At 30.1% G+C, this 17,713-nt stretch overlaps 3 protein-coding genes across 3 annotated transcripts; 2 read left to right on the forward strand and 1 right to left on the reverse strand.

The window, feature by feature from the left end:
* Window positions 1-2,571: 2,571 nt before the first annotated feature.
* Window positions 2,572-4,466, forward strand: LOC107916781 (thioredoxin-like protein 4B). The gene is made up of 3 exons (XM_016846152.2): window positions 2,572-2,960; window positions 3,273-3,339; window positions 4,096-4,466. Exons 1-3 carry the CDS (start codon window positions 2,671-2,673, stop codon window positions 4,192-4,194), a joined length of 456 nt encoding a protein of 151 aa, XP_016701641.1. The 5' UTR covers window positions 2,572-2,670; the 3' UTR covers window positions 4,195-4,466.
* A 1,117-nt stretch (window positions 4,467-5,583) lies between these two features.
* Window positions 5,584-13,791, forward strand: LOC107917781 (anaphase-promoting complex subunit 6). The gene is made up of 16 exons (XM_016847094.2): window positions 5,584-5,939; window positions 6,231-6,365; window positions 6,595-6,668; window positions 7,451-7,490; window positions 7,576-7,621; window positions 7,833-7,912; window positions 8,025-8,206; window positions 9,344-9,469; window positions 9,572-9,646; window positions 10,362-10,487; window positions 10,943-11,012; window positions 11,870-11,952; window positions 12,375-12,488; window positions 12,718-12,817; window positions 13,316-13,351; window positions 13,560-13,791. The coding sequence occupies exons 1-16, from the start codon at window positions 5,694-5,696 to the stop codon at window positions 13,662-13,664; spliced, it is 1,638 nt and encodes a 545-aa protein (XP_016702583.1). The 5' UTR covers window positions 5,584-5,693; the 3' UTR covers window positions 13,665-13,791.
* Window positions 13,792-14,547: 756 nt separating this feature from the next.
* On the reverse strand, window positions 14,548-16,506 carry LOC107917783 (pathogen-related protein). Its single transcript, XM_016847096.2, has 4 exons — window positions 16,298-16,506; window positions 16,027-16,159; window positions 15,626-15,924; window positions 14,548-14,868 (listed from the first exon to the last, which is right to left on the reverse strand). The coding sequence occupies exons 1-4, from the start codon at window positions 16,430-16,432 to the stop codon at window positions 14,722-14,724; spliced, it is 714 nt and encodes a 237-aa protein (XP_016702585.2). The 5' UTR covers window positions 16,433-16,506; the 3' UTR covers window positions 14,548-14,721.
* Between the last annotated feature and the right edge of the window lie 1,207 nt (window positions 16,507-17,713).

The following is a 17,713-nucleotide window of genomic DNA, read 5'->3' on the forward strand; positions in this document are numbered from 1 at the left end:
GATTAGTAACATAATACGTAGTATTATAAATTTTAAACAATAGAATTAAATATTTTTAAACAATATTTTAAAAAAATACCTTTTCCTTGGAATATTATTTTTAAAAATTTACACATTATTCATACAGTATTTTGAAAATTTTATACGGTATGTAAAAGCATTGTTTAAAAATTAAATTTTTTTAAAATAAAAATATCTTTTATAAAATAATATATATTTATTTCCATAATATTACTTAATTTTAAAAATTTAAATATAATATAATATTTTTAATTGATAGATACAATTAATTTGTACATAACATAATTAAGAAAATTAATTTATTAATTAAATTAATCTAAAAAGTATCTCCTTAAATATCTTAATTAAATTGTCTATTCAAGTAGTAACTTCTAATCATTAAAAAATATATATTGCCCTATTATATTTTTCTCAAAATATAAAACTTAACTTTTTCCTTCATATTACATGTGACAATTTCTAATATCAATAAAATATAATATATGTTTCATCAAATAATGAATTTTCATTCATTCAAATCATTCAATGTGACAAAAAGGCCAAATAATGACTGGAAGTTAATCTTTACTAATATTGTATGGAGACTATGGAAAAGTAAAAATATGATTGTCTTTAATGAGTAAAATCTAAACACAGATGTATGCATTAGTTTGAGTTTGTTATGGGTAAGGGTGGCTATTAGGCTTTGCCCTGTTTCATGTGATGTGGAAGTCAAAAGGTGAGAATCTCCATAGGTATGGTGCTTAAAACTTAATACGGATGGTGAAGTGGATGTAAGATCTAGATCCACTTGTGCCAATGGCATAGTAAGGGACCATAATGGGGATTGGGTGTTTGGTTATGGTTTAAAGTTGGGGGCTGTCTGGGTGTTAGAAGTTGAACTACATGCGATTATGGATGGCATTCGACTAGCATGGAAGAAATGGGTACGTCGATTAGTTATTGAAAGTGATAGTATAATGGCGGTGGATTTAATAGTAAGAAATGGAAGAGGGGGAAGCCATTGAATAGATCAGAGATATGTAATTGGATGGATGTTAATGTTGTAGCTAAGGAGGTTAGAAGTTGCAAAATGGAGTTGGTTGTTTTTGCTCAATTACCTCCGACGACGTATGATGCTATTCTACAAAATAAAAGTTTAGCAAATTAATTAATTTTAATTTCTCTATGTAGAACACTTTTGTTTCAAATTCCTTTTGTACTAAAAAAAAAGGCAAATAATGAAGATCAAGTATCAAACACATGAGCTTATAACATGTTTTATGTTTAATTTATTTAATTAGCTTTATTTAATGAATTACTAATCGTTTTATTACACATGTCATCCTCATCCACTAACGCTTAAAATCAAATTTGGATATTTGATTAATTGCCATTCAAGTCTCTCTAATGTTTTATTAATTAAAATTCTATAATGATTAGATTTTACAATTTAGTCTTTTATCCTTGATTAACTATTAATTCAACAAACTTCATGGATCAAACTTCAATATATTTTTATCTTGTCTTCGTTTAATATTTATGAACTCAGTTTACAGAAATGAGATCCATAAACCATATTTTTCGATACCACTAAAAATTGGGCTCTCACATTATATTTCAACAATAAATATATATTATAATTTATAAATATTTAATAATAAATGTTGTATAATATAAAATATAAATATTTTAATAATATAAATAAGAGTATTTGTTTAAATATTGCTTAATTTCATTTACTATTTCAACTCTAATGCGTCGCTATCCACTCTCATGCATGTATAATATATGTAACCAAATTAAGTTTTAATTAGAAATTGATCATTGCTAAATCTATATTATTAGAGGGGTTCATTGGTTGGGCTGGCTTAGGTAAATTTTATATTTGTTTAGGTCTGGTTTAACCTGAAGTATATGTCTAAAATTTTACCAAAGAAAATATTATCTTATTATAAAATAAAATTTGATAGTCAAAGAAAAATATTTCTATATATAATATTTTGTAGCAAATATAATTTATGTTGTGTTTGTTGCATTCAAAACAAGTTCCAAAGTAGAATTTTAGGAAAGTTTGTTAAACAATAAAAAATATTTTCGCACAATCATCTTGACACAAAAAATTGACACAAAAAGAAAAACAGTTTTTCAAAGAAAACAATCTATTTTTCAGAAATTATTTTTTGAAAGCTATTTTTAATGAAAAACACCTCAAAATTAATTGCGGTCATAGAGGAAAAAAATACATATAAAATATAAAAATATAGGATAAATATACAATAAATCTTTGTACTCTTTTTAAATTTGAAATTTAGTCATTATAATTTTAAGAATTCAGTCCCTCTACTTTTTAAATTTTAGAATTCAGGTCTAGTTGTTAATATTACTAAAATTATTTTGTTAAATTCATATTTATTACAACATTATTATTTTTAGTTACATTATTATTGAATGATTATTTTTTAATTTGAAATGTTACACCAACAATCATATTAATAATTCTTCAATTTTAAAATTTAAAAATAAAAAAAATTAAATTCTAAATTCCAAAGAAAATTACATTGTAACCCAAGTTATACTCCTGATAAATAAATAAAAACTTTTTTCGACCCTCTAAAAATAAATAAATAAAAACCTCTCTTTTCTTGAAAGAAAGAATAGGAGCCAAAGATGAGTTACCTGTTACCGACATTGACGAGGAAGAAAGAAGTAGACACGATCATCCGAGACACCATCGACAAGGTCCTCGTCCTCCGATTCGGCCGTGCCGACGACGCCGTCTGTCTTCAGTTAGACGACATCCTTGCCAAGACAGCGCATGAGGTTTCCAAATTCGCCACGGTAGCTTTAGTTGACGTTGATTCCGAGGATGTTCAGGTTTACGTCAAGTATTTCGATATCACCTTGATTCCTTCGACTATTTTCTTCTTCAATGCTCATCATATGAAGATGGATTCTGGGTATCTAATTTTTATCCTTATTTCTTCGTTTTCAATTTTAATTTAATTCGGTTAAATGAATTGAATTCTGTTGTTATTTTGCTGCTTATTTGCTTTTTCTTAAGTTGCCGACCCGACAGAGCATGATTAGTCAAATATGTTTAGGGCTTTAATTATGTTTGGAATTGGGGTTTTATGAATTGTATTGATATCTCTTGTTTTCAAACAAAAACAAAAAATGATCTCTGCAATAAATTATAAGTATTTAGAGACTTCAGTTTGGGTATTATGGTTCTTCTGCAATTGGGTTAATGTTGTTTTATTATGATTCAGGACCGCGGATCACACAAAATGGGTGGGAGCATTTCATGAAAAGCAAGACTTCATAGATGTTGTAGAGGTATGCTGTATATGGTGCCTTCACAATTTCTTGATCTATCAATCTCCTTAGTCGTTACATTGTGAGTGATGTAGTTTATTCATGTAAACATTGTTGTTTTCACTTTCTATTTTGCGAAATTGCTAATCCGAGCTGACACTACTAGTAATTCATCCCTCACGGGGCAATGGCTGGAATGAACAATAGCTATTGGAAGTGATATATCTTGGTCTAGGAAGAACGGGACATGGTTGAAGCCCTTGTGACCCAGTGTTGTGTCATTGTCCAACATGGACATGCTTTTGTATGTACTAGACTCGGCCGGATATGGCAGAAAAAACACTAATTCTTTAGTTGGACACTGTGATAAGACCACTTTTTTCCAGAACAGAGCCAAGAAAAAAAAAATAAAAACGTTGTTGAAACTGTGGTGGCTGGAAGAAAAAGACCTCCCATGCCTTGCTGGTATTAAGAAAAAGTAATAATAAGAGATCTCTCATGCCGTATCTCTGCAATGTTGTTCCCTAACTTTTTTTCAAAGATACAGAATTGCCATATCTGTAGTAGTTCCAAGTATGATCTTCTCTTTGTTAAATTGTCTTCTTTGTGGTTTGTGCTAAGCAATTGTTCCCTCATGGTAGTTTTCATGGACAGGCATTTCCTGTAGAAGTAATAATGTTGGTAATAAATTCTGTGTTTCTGATACATACCCTTGTGACTTCTACATTGATATTGACATATCAGCTTTGAGCTAATCTTTTGACTTCGACCTTGCAGGCAATATTTAGGGGAGCCATGAAAGGCAAATCGATTGTTAATTGCCCTCTACCCCCAGAACGAATACCAAAATATCAATTGCTATACAAGGATGTATGACTTTTGGGGGTCTTCACCTGGATCATTTGAAACTTTGGAGTGTATTTTCGGATCGGCTGATGAGTGATTTCAGTTCAAATGAGGGAATGAAACATTGTGCTCCATCCAGAGAGAGAGGTATCAATTGAAAGAAAGTCTTAAGGTCTTAGGCATTCAAGTTTTGATCAATGTACAAAAACCATTACGTGTCTAAACTTCTTTCTATATGATGTATGACGAATTGAAGATTTTGTAAAGCTCCATCTTATAATGAGAATTTTGGTTTATATTCAGCATATTCAGTCAAGTTTCTAAAATATTAGAATTATATCAATGCTAATTTAGACATTAAATGTCAGTTCAGAGTATTTTTAAAACAGGTATCTACTCATGTTAGATCCAAATTATAAATGCAACATCATATACGGCTAAAGTAACGGCTAAGTTGAAAAAATGACTTGACACAATATCAATATTTGGAAGACTTAATTAAAATATTTTAAAATTTAGATAGCAAATATAAAACCTAAGTTATAATTTGAGGACATTTGGTGGACTTAACCCAATAAAATTAAGGATAAACTATATTGGTAGTCACTCAACTATTAGTAATTTTTTTGGTCACCTTATTATAAAAATTTAGAACTATTCACCTTTTTATTTCTTGGTCATCCAACTATTTGAAATTTTCTTTTTTAGTTCCCAACTATTAAATTACTAACAAAAAAAGATAACTTGGCAACTTTTAAAATTAACATAATAGTAATTTTAACCCTAACATTTATATTTAGACTTGATTCCAAAAAATTAGCCCTCAATATTTACACATCATGTAATTTGGTCTTTCTTTTACAGTTTTACTTTTATTCATGACATTGAGGGTTAATTTTAAAAGAACTAGAAAAAATGAAAATTATTATATTAGATTTTTGAGTGTTTCTATTTTTGGTATATTTCTAATCAAATTTAGTAGATAATATTTTTAGCTTTTTAGGTGAAAGGGCTATAAAGAAAAACAAAATTGAAAAAAAGAAGACTAAATTACATAATGTTGTTAACATTGAGAGTTAAATTTTTTAGAATTAAGACTAGATTGACATTATATATAAATGTTGAGGGTTAAAGTTACTATTATACCAATTTTAAAAGCTACCGCGTCATACTCTCATCAGGCTGGTGACTAGAAAAAAATGGAATAATTGAGTAACCATTTTGTACTTTTCATAATTGAGTGACCAAAAAGAAAATTTATCAATAGTTGGGTGACTACAAGTGTAGTTTACCCTTGAATTAATTTATACGATCCGTTTGGTCTAAAAATAATTAATTGATCCAAGCCAGCACCTAAACCGGGCTCAACCGTCATTTGGGCCAACAAAAACGTGAAAATGTTTCAACAACAAAATCCAAACTCCCGCTCATTTCCTCCCTCTTTTTTTCCACACCATCTCTGACTCTGGGAAAACCCTTTCAAAATTTTCCTGGGAGAAAGAAAAGAACCCACCATTTTCATCGGAGACATGAGAGAAGAGGAAATAGAGAGACTTCGCGGCGTAGTTCGAGACTGCGTTAGCAAGCATCTTTATTCATCCGCCATTTTTTTCGCCGACAAAGTCGCCGCTATTACCAATGACCCCGCCGATATCTACATGCAAGCTCAAGCTCTCTTCCTCGGTCGCCATTTCCGTCGTGCTTATCATCTCCTTAATGCCTCTAAAATTGTCTTTCGCGATCTCCGTTTCCGCTACCTCGCAGCCAAGTGCCTCGTAAACTCATTTCACAATTACCCTAAAAGACTTGTTCTTTTTTTTTTCTCCCTAATTAACATTATTTTCTGCCATGTTAGGTTTTCTTTGAATTATTTTTTAATGATGAATATCACTGTCTGATTTCAGTAATACAATTTTCTTCTTTTGGTTATCTTTTGTTGATTTACGATTTAGAGATTTCTGGAAAAAAATAATTTTTTGGTTGATTGAGGGTTTAGGTTGTACTGTAGGGTTTTAGTTGAAGGTGTTTTTTCTAATAATATTTTTGGATTGGATTGATTTGATCAGGAGGAGCTCAAGGAGTGGGACCAGTGTCTTTTCATGTTAGGAGATGAGAAGCTTGATGAACACGGGGACGCTTATGAAACAAAGGATAATAGTGATATGTACCTGGACAAAGATGGGGAAGATCGTGAAATGAATGTAAAAATCTTAATTTATTGCCTTTTTTTGTTGTTTCGATTCTATTTTCCTTTCAAGTGGGCTGTTCGGGAGTCCTGAAAAATCATTTGGGCTGTGATGGAATCGGTTATATTCCTTTCTAGTATTTTAGTTTTAATGGTATTGATTATAACCTCTATAAATAGTTAGCGAATTTTCTATTTGCATAAAGTGTTAATTGGAGGAACACGACTCATACATTTTCTGACAGATATCTTCAGCAATATGCTTTTTAAGAGGAAAGGCGTATGAAGCTTTAGAAAATCGTGCTCAGGCTCGACAATGGTATGTACATGTAAATGCATTCAAGCATCCTGAGCTAAATTGTTTTCTTTTTTCATGAGCAGTTAGTGCTCATTTCATTGAGGAAAATAAAAGGATTGAAGGTTCATGTTTTGTTTTCTTTTACCTGTACAAGTTATGGATTTTGTGATAGCACTTTCCTGATAATTAATTGAAAGAGTAAAGGATGCATGATATGTATGTAGCACATGGTATAACTCTTATATCTATGTAAAGAATCTTAATTAGATTACATACCGCAAAAATTTTAAATTGAAGTTACAGCCTGTGATTTGAATTGGTAACTAATAACTTTGAGGCAATTGCTGTGTTTGCAACATAGACACCCTGATTTTGTGCATTTGAGATTCCTTGGATAGGTTTTATGCACCCTTGAAGGCATAAGAATAGGTGGTAAAAGAAAATGTTTAGACCTGGAATCTTTTTATAGATAGATAATGATGTCTTGTAGGTTTGCTGCTAAATAAAGAGTTAATCCTTATTTTGGAGTTTGGGCTTCTAGCTTCTTGGTTTAGTTCTCTTTTCTACTGTTATAATGGTGGTTTTCATATTCTTATGCGTCAATTTTTTTCTGCTATTGTAATAAACAGAGCTATATTTTTAGAATTTCTTTCTGGCCAAACTCTTGCTCTCTTTCTCTAAGTACCCTTGTTTCTTTATAGGGATCTTTGTTTTTTTTTTTTTTTTCTCTTGGTTTTGTTGAAAAGAATGTCTATATTGGTTGAAAATGCTTATAGATTATCTACTTGATTGTGTTTTTTTAGGTACAAAGCTGCTATCAAAGCTGATCCTTTATGTTATGAGGTACTTATGGGATATTATGCTCGCTGTTATAGCTGTTTCATTCTTGATGATTTATTTCATGATCATATTTTCTGTAACTCTTCAGGCTTTGGAGTGTCTAGTTGAAAATCACATGCTTACGTGTGAGGAAGGTAAGGTTCAGAAACCTTTTTTTTGGTTCCCTTTCGGTCATTATTACATTGAATAGATGCTTGAAGTTTGCTACTCTCAATTCTCAAAACTTTGGTTTTCTGATTTTCATTTTTGTTGGACTCTTATGCATTGTTCAGCATAAATGTTGTCATGGTTTAGAAGAAGCAATAATTTTCAACTTTTGTCTTTTCTTTTGCTTCTGGATTACAGAAACCAGTCTACTTTCATCTTTACAATTTGGTCCTGAAGATGGATGGCTCTCTTCTTTCTATTCTTGCTTGATCAAAAAGGTAATATGCAGCCTGAATTATCTCTGCTTGGAATATAAGCATTTCAGATTTCGTTTGCTACTTGTTCATTTTCTTTGGTCTATCTTATGCCAACTCTTTTTCTTAAATGCAGTATGACAAGGAAAATGTTGTAGAAGCGAAATTTAAAGAGCTTGAAAAGGAAAGTTCTAAAACTGACCTTTCTAGCCAATCCTTGATGTGTACTTTGAAAGACAACACTGATCTTTTGGCATGTAAAGCTGAATACTACCATCAATGCGGAGAATATCAAAAATGCTTTGAACTAACTTCTACGTAAGTCAAAATCACACTTAATTTTATTTAACTAGTAATTTCCCTGGTCTGCCACGTGTTTAGAACTTTTTATGATAAGATAGATGCATATTTTCATTATATTCTATGCAGGGGTTATAGTTCTATGGAGACAAACAAAATCTGATCAGTTTTTTACTCTTTTTTCATGTTTCAATTTATTACAAATTATTAAAATTTTACAATTAAAAGAAAGAAAGAAAAAAATCTTGTAGCTGCTCTCTCTTATCTATTTTCATTTTCTTTGTAGCTGCTCTCTCTTATCTATTTTCATTTTCTAAGTGTCAAAAATTGAAAAAGGAATCATATTTCTTCAAGAATGTAAAAATTTAGTAGTTGAATATAGAGCATACAAATTTTATAAAAAACTTACTAAAAAGTAGAATTTTTTCCATAATTTGTTAAAACTACAAACCTGAGAAATGATAAAATAAAAGAGGACTTTAAAAAAGGAAAATCTGTCAAGATTACAAGAAAATAGTGTGAAAAGTTAAATATGCATATACATAAACCTAGATATTTTGTAACGAGAATTAGAAGAAAAAGTGAAATAAAATTTGTAATATTTTTGGTATTTATTCAAAATTACACAAAAAGTTGAAGCAAATACTTATGGGGAATGATAATGTTTTTGGCAATTTTGTGGAAATTATATAATAGGTAACTAAAAAACTTATTAAATGTAACCTTTTCTTATTTTTTATAAATGATATAAATATGCTAAAAAAGTAATTAAATTGTAATGTTTTATGATTTGATAAATGGAAGACATTTGTCACAATTAAGCAATGACATGTATTAAAAAATGAGGCATTTTCATTAGGTTTCATGAAAATATACTGGTCGTTATCAAATACATTGGCAGTGGTGTTGTTGAACTCAACAAGTATAATTTAAAAAACTGTCATATGTCCTTAGGTTATATTTAAAAATAAAAAGGTAAATAAATGAGATGTGGTAGCCTTTTAACCCTGCTTATGGAGTTAAAGAACTCCACTGCCAGTGTATGGCATAATAATCCAGGACATAAGTACACATCTTTTTCATACAAATTGAAGGTGATTCTAAACTCTGCCCAGGGTGCTTTATATAATGTAAGCTTTACATTTTGCATGGCAGATTGCTTGAAAAGGATCCTTTCCACCTGAAATGTACCTTGGTGCATTTAGCAGCGGCAATGGAGCTTGGGAATTCAAATGAACTTTACCTCATGGCTTGCAATTTAGTTAAGGATTATCCTCAAAAGTGAGAAATAGTTTTAGTTGAGCATAAATTTCTTTTTCTTCTCCTTTATGAAGACTTTCTATAGTGTATTACATTGTTCACCTGATTTGTACTTTATTATAGGGCTTTGTCATGGTTTGCGGTAGGCTGTTACTACTATTGTATCAAGAAATATGATCAATCACGCCGTTATTTCAGGTAAATATTTCAAAGCGTTACTAATTTACCAATGTAATGGATGCCTAAGTGAGTAACTTTTTATATTTATGTTATGAAACATCACCTTGTTTGATACTAACAAAATCTTGCATTTGATAGAAAGAAAAGCATCTATCGATATAAACTTCATAAGATGTTTTGATGATGGTATTGCATCTTGAATTCATGTGTGCTTTGAAAGGGTTAAACATTGTGTCCCTGTTCAGTTAATTTAGAGATATCTCTAGCATGATAATTTGGAAATTATTGTAGGAGAAAAACTCTCATGGGTTGGCCATTGATTATGTTTGTTAATTTCTGTGAACTTTGCCCACCTTCCTTTTCCAATTTTACTGGTTCGTAATATTCTTTGTTTTCTTGGAGATTTGATGCTAGGTTGTTTGATGATTCATATTTTAGTAAAATATACCTTTAATCTCTACATTTGTCTGTGCCGCTAGTAAAATATGTTTAGTTTTGATCTTATTAGGATTTTGTTTGTTAATATTAGCTTTGCCCATTGTCCATTCAAATTTTCATGGGTTATCTGTCACTTTTTTCCTCGGAGATTTGATGTGGTTCGATAATTCAGTTTCAATATGAATTACACCTTTAGTTTTGAGATTTATCTCTACAGCTTGTCAAAAATATTTTAATTTTGATCTTATTAGGCTCCCATATCAATTGAATTGACTGATGTTGCTCCACTCTGCAGCAAGTCGACAAGTTTAGATGGAACATTTGCTCCTGCATGGATAGGTTTTGGAAATGCTTATGCTGTTCGCGAAGAGGGCGATCAAGCAATGTCAGCTTATAGGACTGGTGCTCGCCTGTTTCCAGGGTAATTTTGTATTATATGTTTTTTCTTCAATCTAGATGTTGCTTTATGGAGAAGCTAAAAGGATATATATTTTCTGTAGTTCTTTATCTTTTGTAGCTTTATTTCCTTGAAACTTTATTGGCACCCATTTTCATCAAATCTATTTTCTTTTGAAATGGTGTCTCCCTGTATCTGATCACTATATTCGATTGATATTACTGCTTTCAGAGTTTCTTTTTCCTGATAGGCTGGAGATTGCAAGTTTTATGGTTTTTCTCCTTTTTCTAAAACTAGCTATCTGACACTGTACACAGTGCTCCTGTTAAAATAAAAAAAGTTATGCATTCTTGTTCGTTCTTGGTTGTCATTATCCAAAATCTCCCCCATTTTGCATTGCATGTAAGCTTAGTTGAAGTCATCTTATTATTTATGGATTGTCCTTTTACAGGTTGAATCTTGATGTTCTCTTATTCCAGGTGCCATTTACCAACTTTGTATATTGGAATGGAGTACATGCGGACTCACAGCTTCAAGCTTGCTGAGCAGGTGATTTGTGATTTATTAAACTTGTCACATTATGATTTTGACTGAGCTTGGTGAGGGTTAAAGAATTATCTAGAGAGTTGTTTTATGGACTTCAAACTTCCTAGTTTGTATATGAGGGTTGTTTTATGGACTCTTCGGTACTCTCTAGGCATCTGAAGATATTTTATTTTGCAGAATAAATTAACCACTAGAGAGTGGTTACTGTTAAATTATTTTTGGAAAGAGAATATGTAGAAATGGCATATTACATGGTTTGTTAGAAATACGTTAGGGTATATTTTCTAACAAACTAAGGAGGTGGGCATAAGGACAACTCTAGGAAATATAGTCTTGTGGTGGGGAGGACTATAATGTTTCATAGTGAAGCAAGTACGTATATAACAGCTAGTATCAATATTGATATTATTTTCTATTACTTGAAAATTGCCTTGGAAGCGTGCATTGTGCCATCTTCCCCAAGATTAGGAGAGATTGCTGTTATAACTTATTCTGCAGAACTATAAAATACCTAAACATCAAAACTTGGATTTTCATGAATAAGTTTGGAAACTGAAGCAGACTCTATATGAATGATAATCTCTCCTTTATTTCTTAAATCAAGCAAAATTGGTGGTCAATTGTTTGGCTGCAAAAGAGATCAGTATAATGATTGACAAGGTTAAAGAAAAAGTTCTTTATAAATTATTGATCATTGTGTTTTTTGTTTTTGGTCGTGGATTGTGCTGTTTTACTAAGTTTTCTTCGCTTATAATCATCTCTTTTGTCTTTGTTTCATTTCAATTATCTTTTCCTAGTATCTTCAGAAATCATTATTTTCTGGCATGATTAAAAATTTTAACAAGGGCATTGCTTTTCAGTTTATCATGCAGGCAAAGGCAATTTGTCCTGCAGATCCACTTGTACATAATGAGCTTGGAGTTGTTGCATATCATATGAAAGAGTAAGGATAATGCACCTTATTTTAGAGTTGGATTTTAAACTTGTTGAAACTTGTTTTTAAGTTTAGTAGGTTGATACTTCTATGTTTGAAAATGAGAACCAGGGAACAATCTAGAATTTATTATTACTATTATTATTCCATTGAACTTGGTCAACAGATTAATACTAACTAGTAAGTTTTTTTTTTTTCTTCCAAACATAATATTCTATTACTTGTTTACCTGGTATGCAGTTATCTTATGCACCATGTTTTTATGATTTAAATTCTCATTTCATTGTATGCCATTTTTTGGTAAAGATTCCATTTCATATATGTAAATATATCATGTGTTTGTATTCCTTTCAGAAGGTTAAGTTCTTTTGAAGTTATATATCTAGTTTTAATTATTATAACAGCATTTTCCTTCTTTGAAAACCTTGCAGGTATAATCAAGCTGTTTGGTGGTTTGAGAAAACATTGGCTCTTATTCCAAACCCATTAAGTGAAATGTGGGAACCTACTGTGGTTAATCTTGCCCATGCTTATCGGAAACTAAAGTATGTTATTTTAACTTTTTAGAACTCCATGCTATCTTAAAACTTTCTGTTCCCTATTAACTCCACAGTAATGTCCATGCTTTTTCCGAAACATTTCTATATTCTGATGTTTTCAAATCTTTTGCAAGAAAGAGTTATAGATACTGGTCTAATTTTGGTGGTATTAGTTAGCAAAAAAACTAGTGTTGAGCTCAATCTTTGAGACTAATATGGGAATATGGCGTATCAGGATGTTTCGTGAAGCAATCACATTCTATGAGAAGGCTCTAACGTTCTCAACAAAAAGCTTGAGCACTTATGCAGGTCTTGCATACACGTACCATTTGCAGGTTAGTCCATACAAATTTAATAGAAGTTATATTTCATAACAGATGCATTAATAATCGAATATTGCTTTATGGTTGATTTTCTAGACTGTACAAGAAAAGTCTGTTTTGAAATTTGTAATAAGCCGAGATTACTTGCTTCGGAACTTGATAAACTAGGAGGAAATGAAGTCTTTACCTATACATATCAGTGTGGGTGGTGAATGGTGCTCATGATATAAATTCAAGAGAAGTTATGTTTTCAAAATTGAAATGATCATGGAAGAACTCTACTGTGATATGCTATCTACTTGGAGAACTGTAAGGAGTGTCAAAGCGAGCAATCCCCCCCCCTCCCTTCTTTTGAATCTTGATAATTAATGTCGATGCAAGTGGTAAAGGGTCGTGGATTATTAACAAACAATTCAGACCGCATGTCAACTTCACAGTACTGTATCTGCTTAGTCTCTGTTTGTGATAGAATTTTCGTTGTATATGATTTTGTTTTTAACCTTTTTGCAGGATAATTTTACTTCTGCAATTACATACTATCATAAGGTCAGTAATCAAAGATCTATTTTCATAGCTTTTATTTGAAATGTGTCAAGACCTTCTCCATGCTGCATCTCCTTTAGCCTGATTCAATGATGTTCGGTATTTAAACATTTGAACAAAGAAATTACTATTGTTGAAGAAGAGCTTCAATGCATTTAACTTAATTCTGGTCCCAAATCTCTGAATTTGTACTTAATTGTTTCCATGACAGGCTTTATGGCTGAAACCGGATGATCCGTTTTGCACTGAAATGTTAAATATTGCTCTTGCAGACGAATGTCGACATGGCATTGATCCCAAAATTGATTTTCACTGAAAAAAGGTTGCAAAGTTTCATATCATTGTTTTTCCTGTAATATTGTTTGTATTGTTAAATGTAATATTTATACAACATTGATACTATTACTATATCTATGCTGATAAAAGCATGCTAATTTTTGTTTTGTTTCTTGTTTGCATCTACAATCATGCAATAGTTATTTTCTACTTGAATGTGTTTACTTTTAGGCTTCTTTTCTTAATGAGAAAAAGGGATTTCATAGCACTATTCATTGTTTTTTTTTCTTTTGCCCAACTTTCAAGTGGCCAATAAGTATAACAAAATCATTTCATACATTAATTTTTTAAAAAGTCCAAGCTATTTGTAGATAGAAGTGTTTGATAGGTTTAGGGATTGGATCAATTTTGTTTTATTATTAATTAAATTGATGAATTTAGTTTTTATATATAATCAAATAAGGTTAAATACTAATGGAGTTAATATTGTTAAAAACTGATGAGAGTTATTTGCAGGTTAATTTTAAACAAAATGTTATATTTACAAAACTATAAATATTTTAAAGATATTAATTTTGTTAAACAATAAAAAGCATTTTTTAAATAATAAATATTAATTTTGTTAAAATTTGAATTTATTTAATTTTTTAATAGAATATGGATTAAATTTAATCTTTTAAATTCATCATATATTTTTATAGTTGTAATAATTGTTGTATACGATAAGCTTTTGATATTCTCTTGTATACGACAATTTATCTACTTGTTCCCGTGAATGGTAATCCTTTAGTCATACCATAAAATAAAATAAAACTAAGAAAAGTTGTGACAATTTATTTGCTTTAATTATTATAGAAGATGACAATCGAAATAGTTATAAAAATAAAATAGTAAAAGTGTCGAAGTAAATACATAAATAAATATGGAGTGCAATGGTAAAGTATATTATTCATTTAGAGATATAATTTATGTTTGAACTTTGAAATTGTAAGGAGAGACAAACATAAACTTAAAAAAGATTAATATTTATGTACAGTAAAACCACCATAAGTAATATGAAGTTTGAAATATTGGAATGGAAATAAAGATAGGTAAAATTAAGAAGAGGAATGGAAAGGGCAGGCAGAGGCATGATGAGTTGGTGAAGAAGAAATGGAGATGGGGGCACCTTTCAATAGGCCGCCAAATAGCTGAGCTGGGTCATAGTATACCTCCACTTCTTCTACCTTCAATCCTTCGTCAACCTGTTCATTTTATACCTAAAATCATCACCACCACATCCTACCATAGCATAATCTATCTTATATATATAAACAATAAAAAACCATATTTTCATACCCATATTCATATACATATATATAAAATAATGAGTAATAGATACTGGCTTTTAAGTTAGAGAATCCTTAACCTTTATATTAATGGGTCATTAGCTTTGAACTAAAAATCAAGTTTGTAATTTTGGTGCAAGTAATTAACATAAAGTTTAATGCTTTAGAAAAGGGGGTTGTTTTTTTTGGTGATAAGGAAAGGGAAAAAACCAAAGCAACAAATTCTATAATCCTTCCAAGCTTGAATCTTTTCATATGTGACAACAGAACCCACTTATTTTAAATTATAACCTCTCCAATTAATAGTTAATGGGGCACTACTTTCTCTGTCAATTATTTTTTTCCCATTATTTTTAGAGAATCAAACCTTGCCATTAGTGCTTATTTCATATTATATTAAATATAGACTATTTTTAAAGAAAGGTTAAGTGCTTAATTTGAGTATAAACTTTTGAAGTCCCCGAATGAAATAAGATTAAAAAATTAAGAACCAAACTTGCACAAATGAGGACTTCCGCAGGTGGTACAATTGCTTGAAAAGTCCTTATTTAAACAGGTTTGATATTTCATGACCACTTTAAAAGATTCACTCAAAGCTTCATAGGCCCCAATTGAAAATTTAACCATAAATAATTTATGACGAAACAAATATTTAAAAAATATATATATATACCTTAACAGTAGCTATCCCATAGAATTCAACCGTTTCTCCAGTAGGGGCATGTCCTTTAAAAGGACCCTCAAAAATACCCCAATGCCTGAACTTGAAAGCAATCAAAGGAGGTCCAGAGTAAACATGGATGACTTCCCATGCAAATCCACGAGGAAAAGCTGAACGAAATGCTTCATGCGATGATTCAAAGCTCTCTTCATCTGCTTTGTAATATTGAAACTCTTTTGGCAGTGAGTTCTGCAATAATGCATTGTAACTGCCCATCTTTAGTGCTTCTTCTCCTTTTAATCCTTCTCTTCCTTCAATCACCAATGTTTCCCAAGTTTTAGTTCACTTTCACTATCACTAATCATATCAGTAATTATCAAAGATATTATGCAGTGTGTATATAGGTTAGATACCATTAACGATGAGGTTGAATTTTTCATGGTTGATGGACTTGAAGTCTTGCAATCGAACCTTGTGGGAGAGTTCCATCTCCCATGTCTTTATAGCATTTTGCACTATTTCTTCAAGTGATCCTTCTTCCCATTCCTGCAAAGTTTTTTTTTTTCGGATCAGACCAACATTTGATTCAATGATTGGTGCTTGCTTTCTTTCTCGAAAGAACATTTTTCAAAAATAAAGAAATAGAAACGGAAGTTTGTGAGAGATGAAAATAAACAAAACAACCTTCGTACGGCCTTGTTCGAAGAGCTGATTGACAGCATCGTATGTAGGAGGGCCACCATGTCGCCATTGAACGTTATCTGCTTCATCGTCCAGGAATGACCTGTACTTATCTTTTGCTGCTGGAACTGTCGCCATTTCTACACTCTTTCAGAGGTTTCCAAATTTTGGATAATTTGTGTTGCAAAGAGCTACAACTGGTCCTTTTTTATAGGACAAAATATGGCAATAATTACAGGGTATTAATTGCTTCCAAAAACCAAACCTATAATAAATGTTTTAAAAGATGGAATTATAAGGTTCACTCGTTTTGATTAGGTTAGTTTTTGCCCTTATCTTAATTACACAAATTAACGAGTTTGGGCGTAAAACCTCCTCTTAAGTTTGAAGAAAATTTTACTAGACCCTTACTAAAATTTAAAATAAAGAGACAATTATTTATTTATTGTTTTATTTGCTTTTCTTTATTTTTAATTTCAAAATAATTGAAATTTAATTTTTTTTGGTTAAAGAAATTTAATTATTTTAAAATTATAGTGAAGTGCTATAAAATTAAATTAAATTACTTTTAAAGTTATATTTAATTCAATTATTATTAATATTGAGATAATTTGATATATTATGTTTAGAAAAATTAATTAGTTACTATTATTTAGAATATTTCAATGAAAAATAAATTGACTAAATTATATATAAAAGGAAAGAAAGAGTTTTTAAATTTTACAAGTGCGTTGATGGTGTGATATTAGATTACATATCTAAATTTATAATTTTTTTATTATACCCTATAATACAAATATGCTTGTAGAGCGTATGAAATAATTTTTCATTAAAGTAATTATTTGAAAAAAACATAAGATAAGAAGAAAATAATGTATTCATCTTAAAATTAATATAAATAAGTTAATTAAATATATATATTTGTATATAAAGAATAAAAAGTTAAGGAGAAGATAAAAATAATAATAATAATAATTATTCGTTAAATTTTTAAAAAAATAAGTTAATAAGCTTACATATATCAATTGAAAAATTCATCTTTTTTAGATATAAAAAATAAAAAAAAATAATTAATAATCAATAAGGAAAAATTCATTTTATTGATTAAAAAATATGTATTACTTTTTTTTTTTGTGAACTATAAAATAAGAGCAAAGTGTTAGTAGTAATGTGATTAACACAATTTGAACTCAAATCATTTTTGAGGTAATGAACATTCTAATTATCAAGTCAACACACGATAAAGATGAATTATTGATAATTTATTAATTATATAAGAGAATACTTGGTCATTAATAAATGACATTCTATATAATTAATTTTAATTATTAATTTATTTGTAGAATATAGTTTAATTTATCGGAGAAGATAAAGTAGGTGGGCGGTGTGATTGAATGTAAGTACCATGGTCCATGGTTG

This window comes from Gossypium hirsutum, chromosome A01, assembly GCF_007990345.1.
Source record: "Gossypium hirsutum isolate 1008001.06 chromosome A01, Gossypium_hirsutum_v2.1, whole genome shotgun sequence".
Lineage (NCBI taxonomy): Eukaryota > Viridiplantae > Streptophyta > Magnoliopsida > Malvales > Malvaceae > Gossypium > Gossypium hirsutum.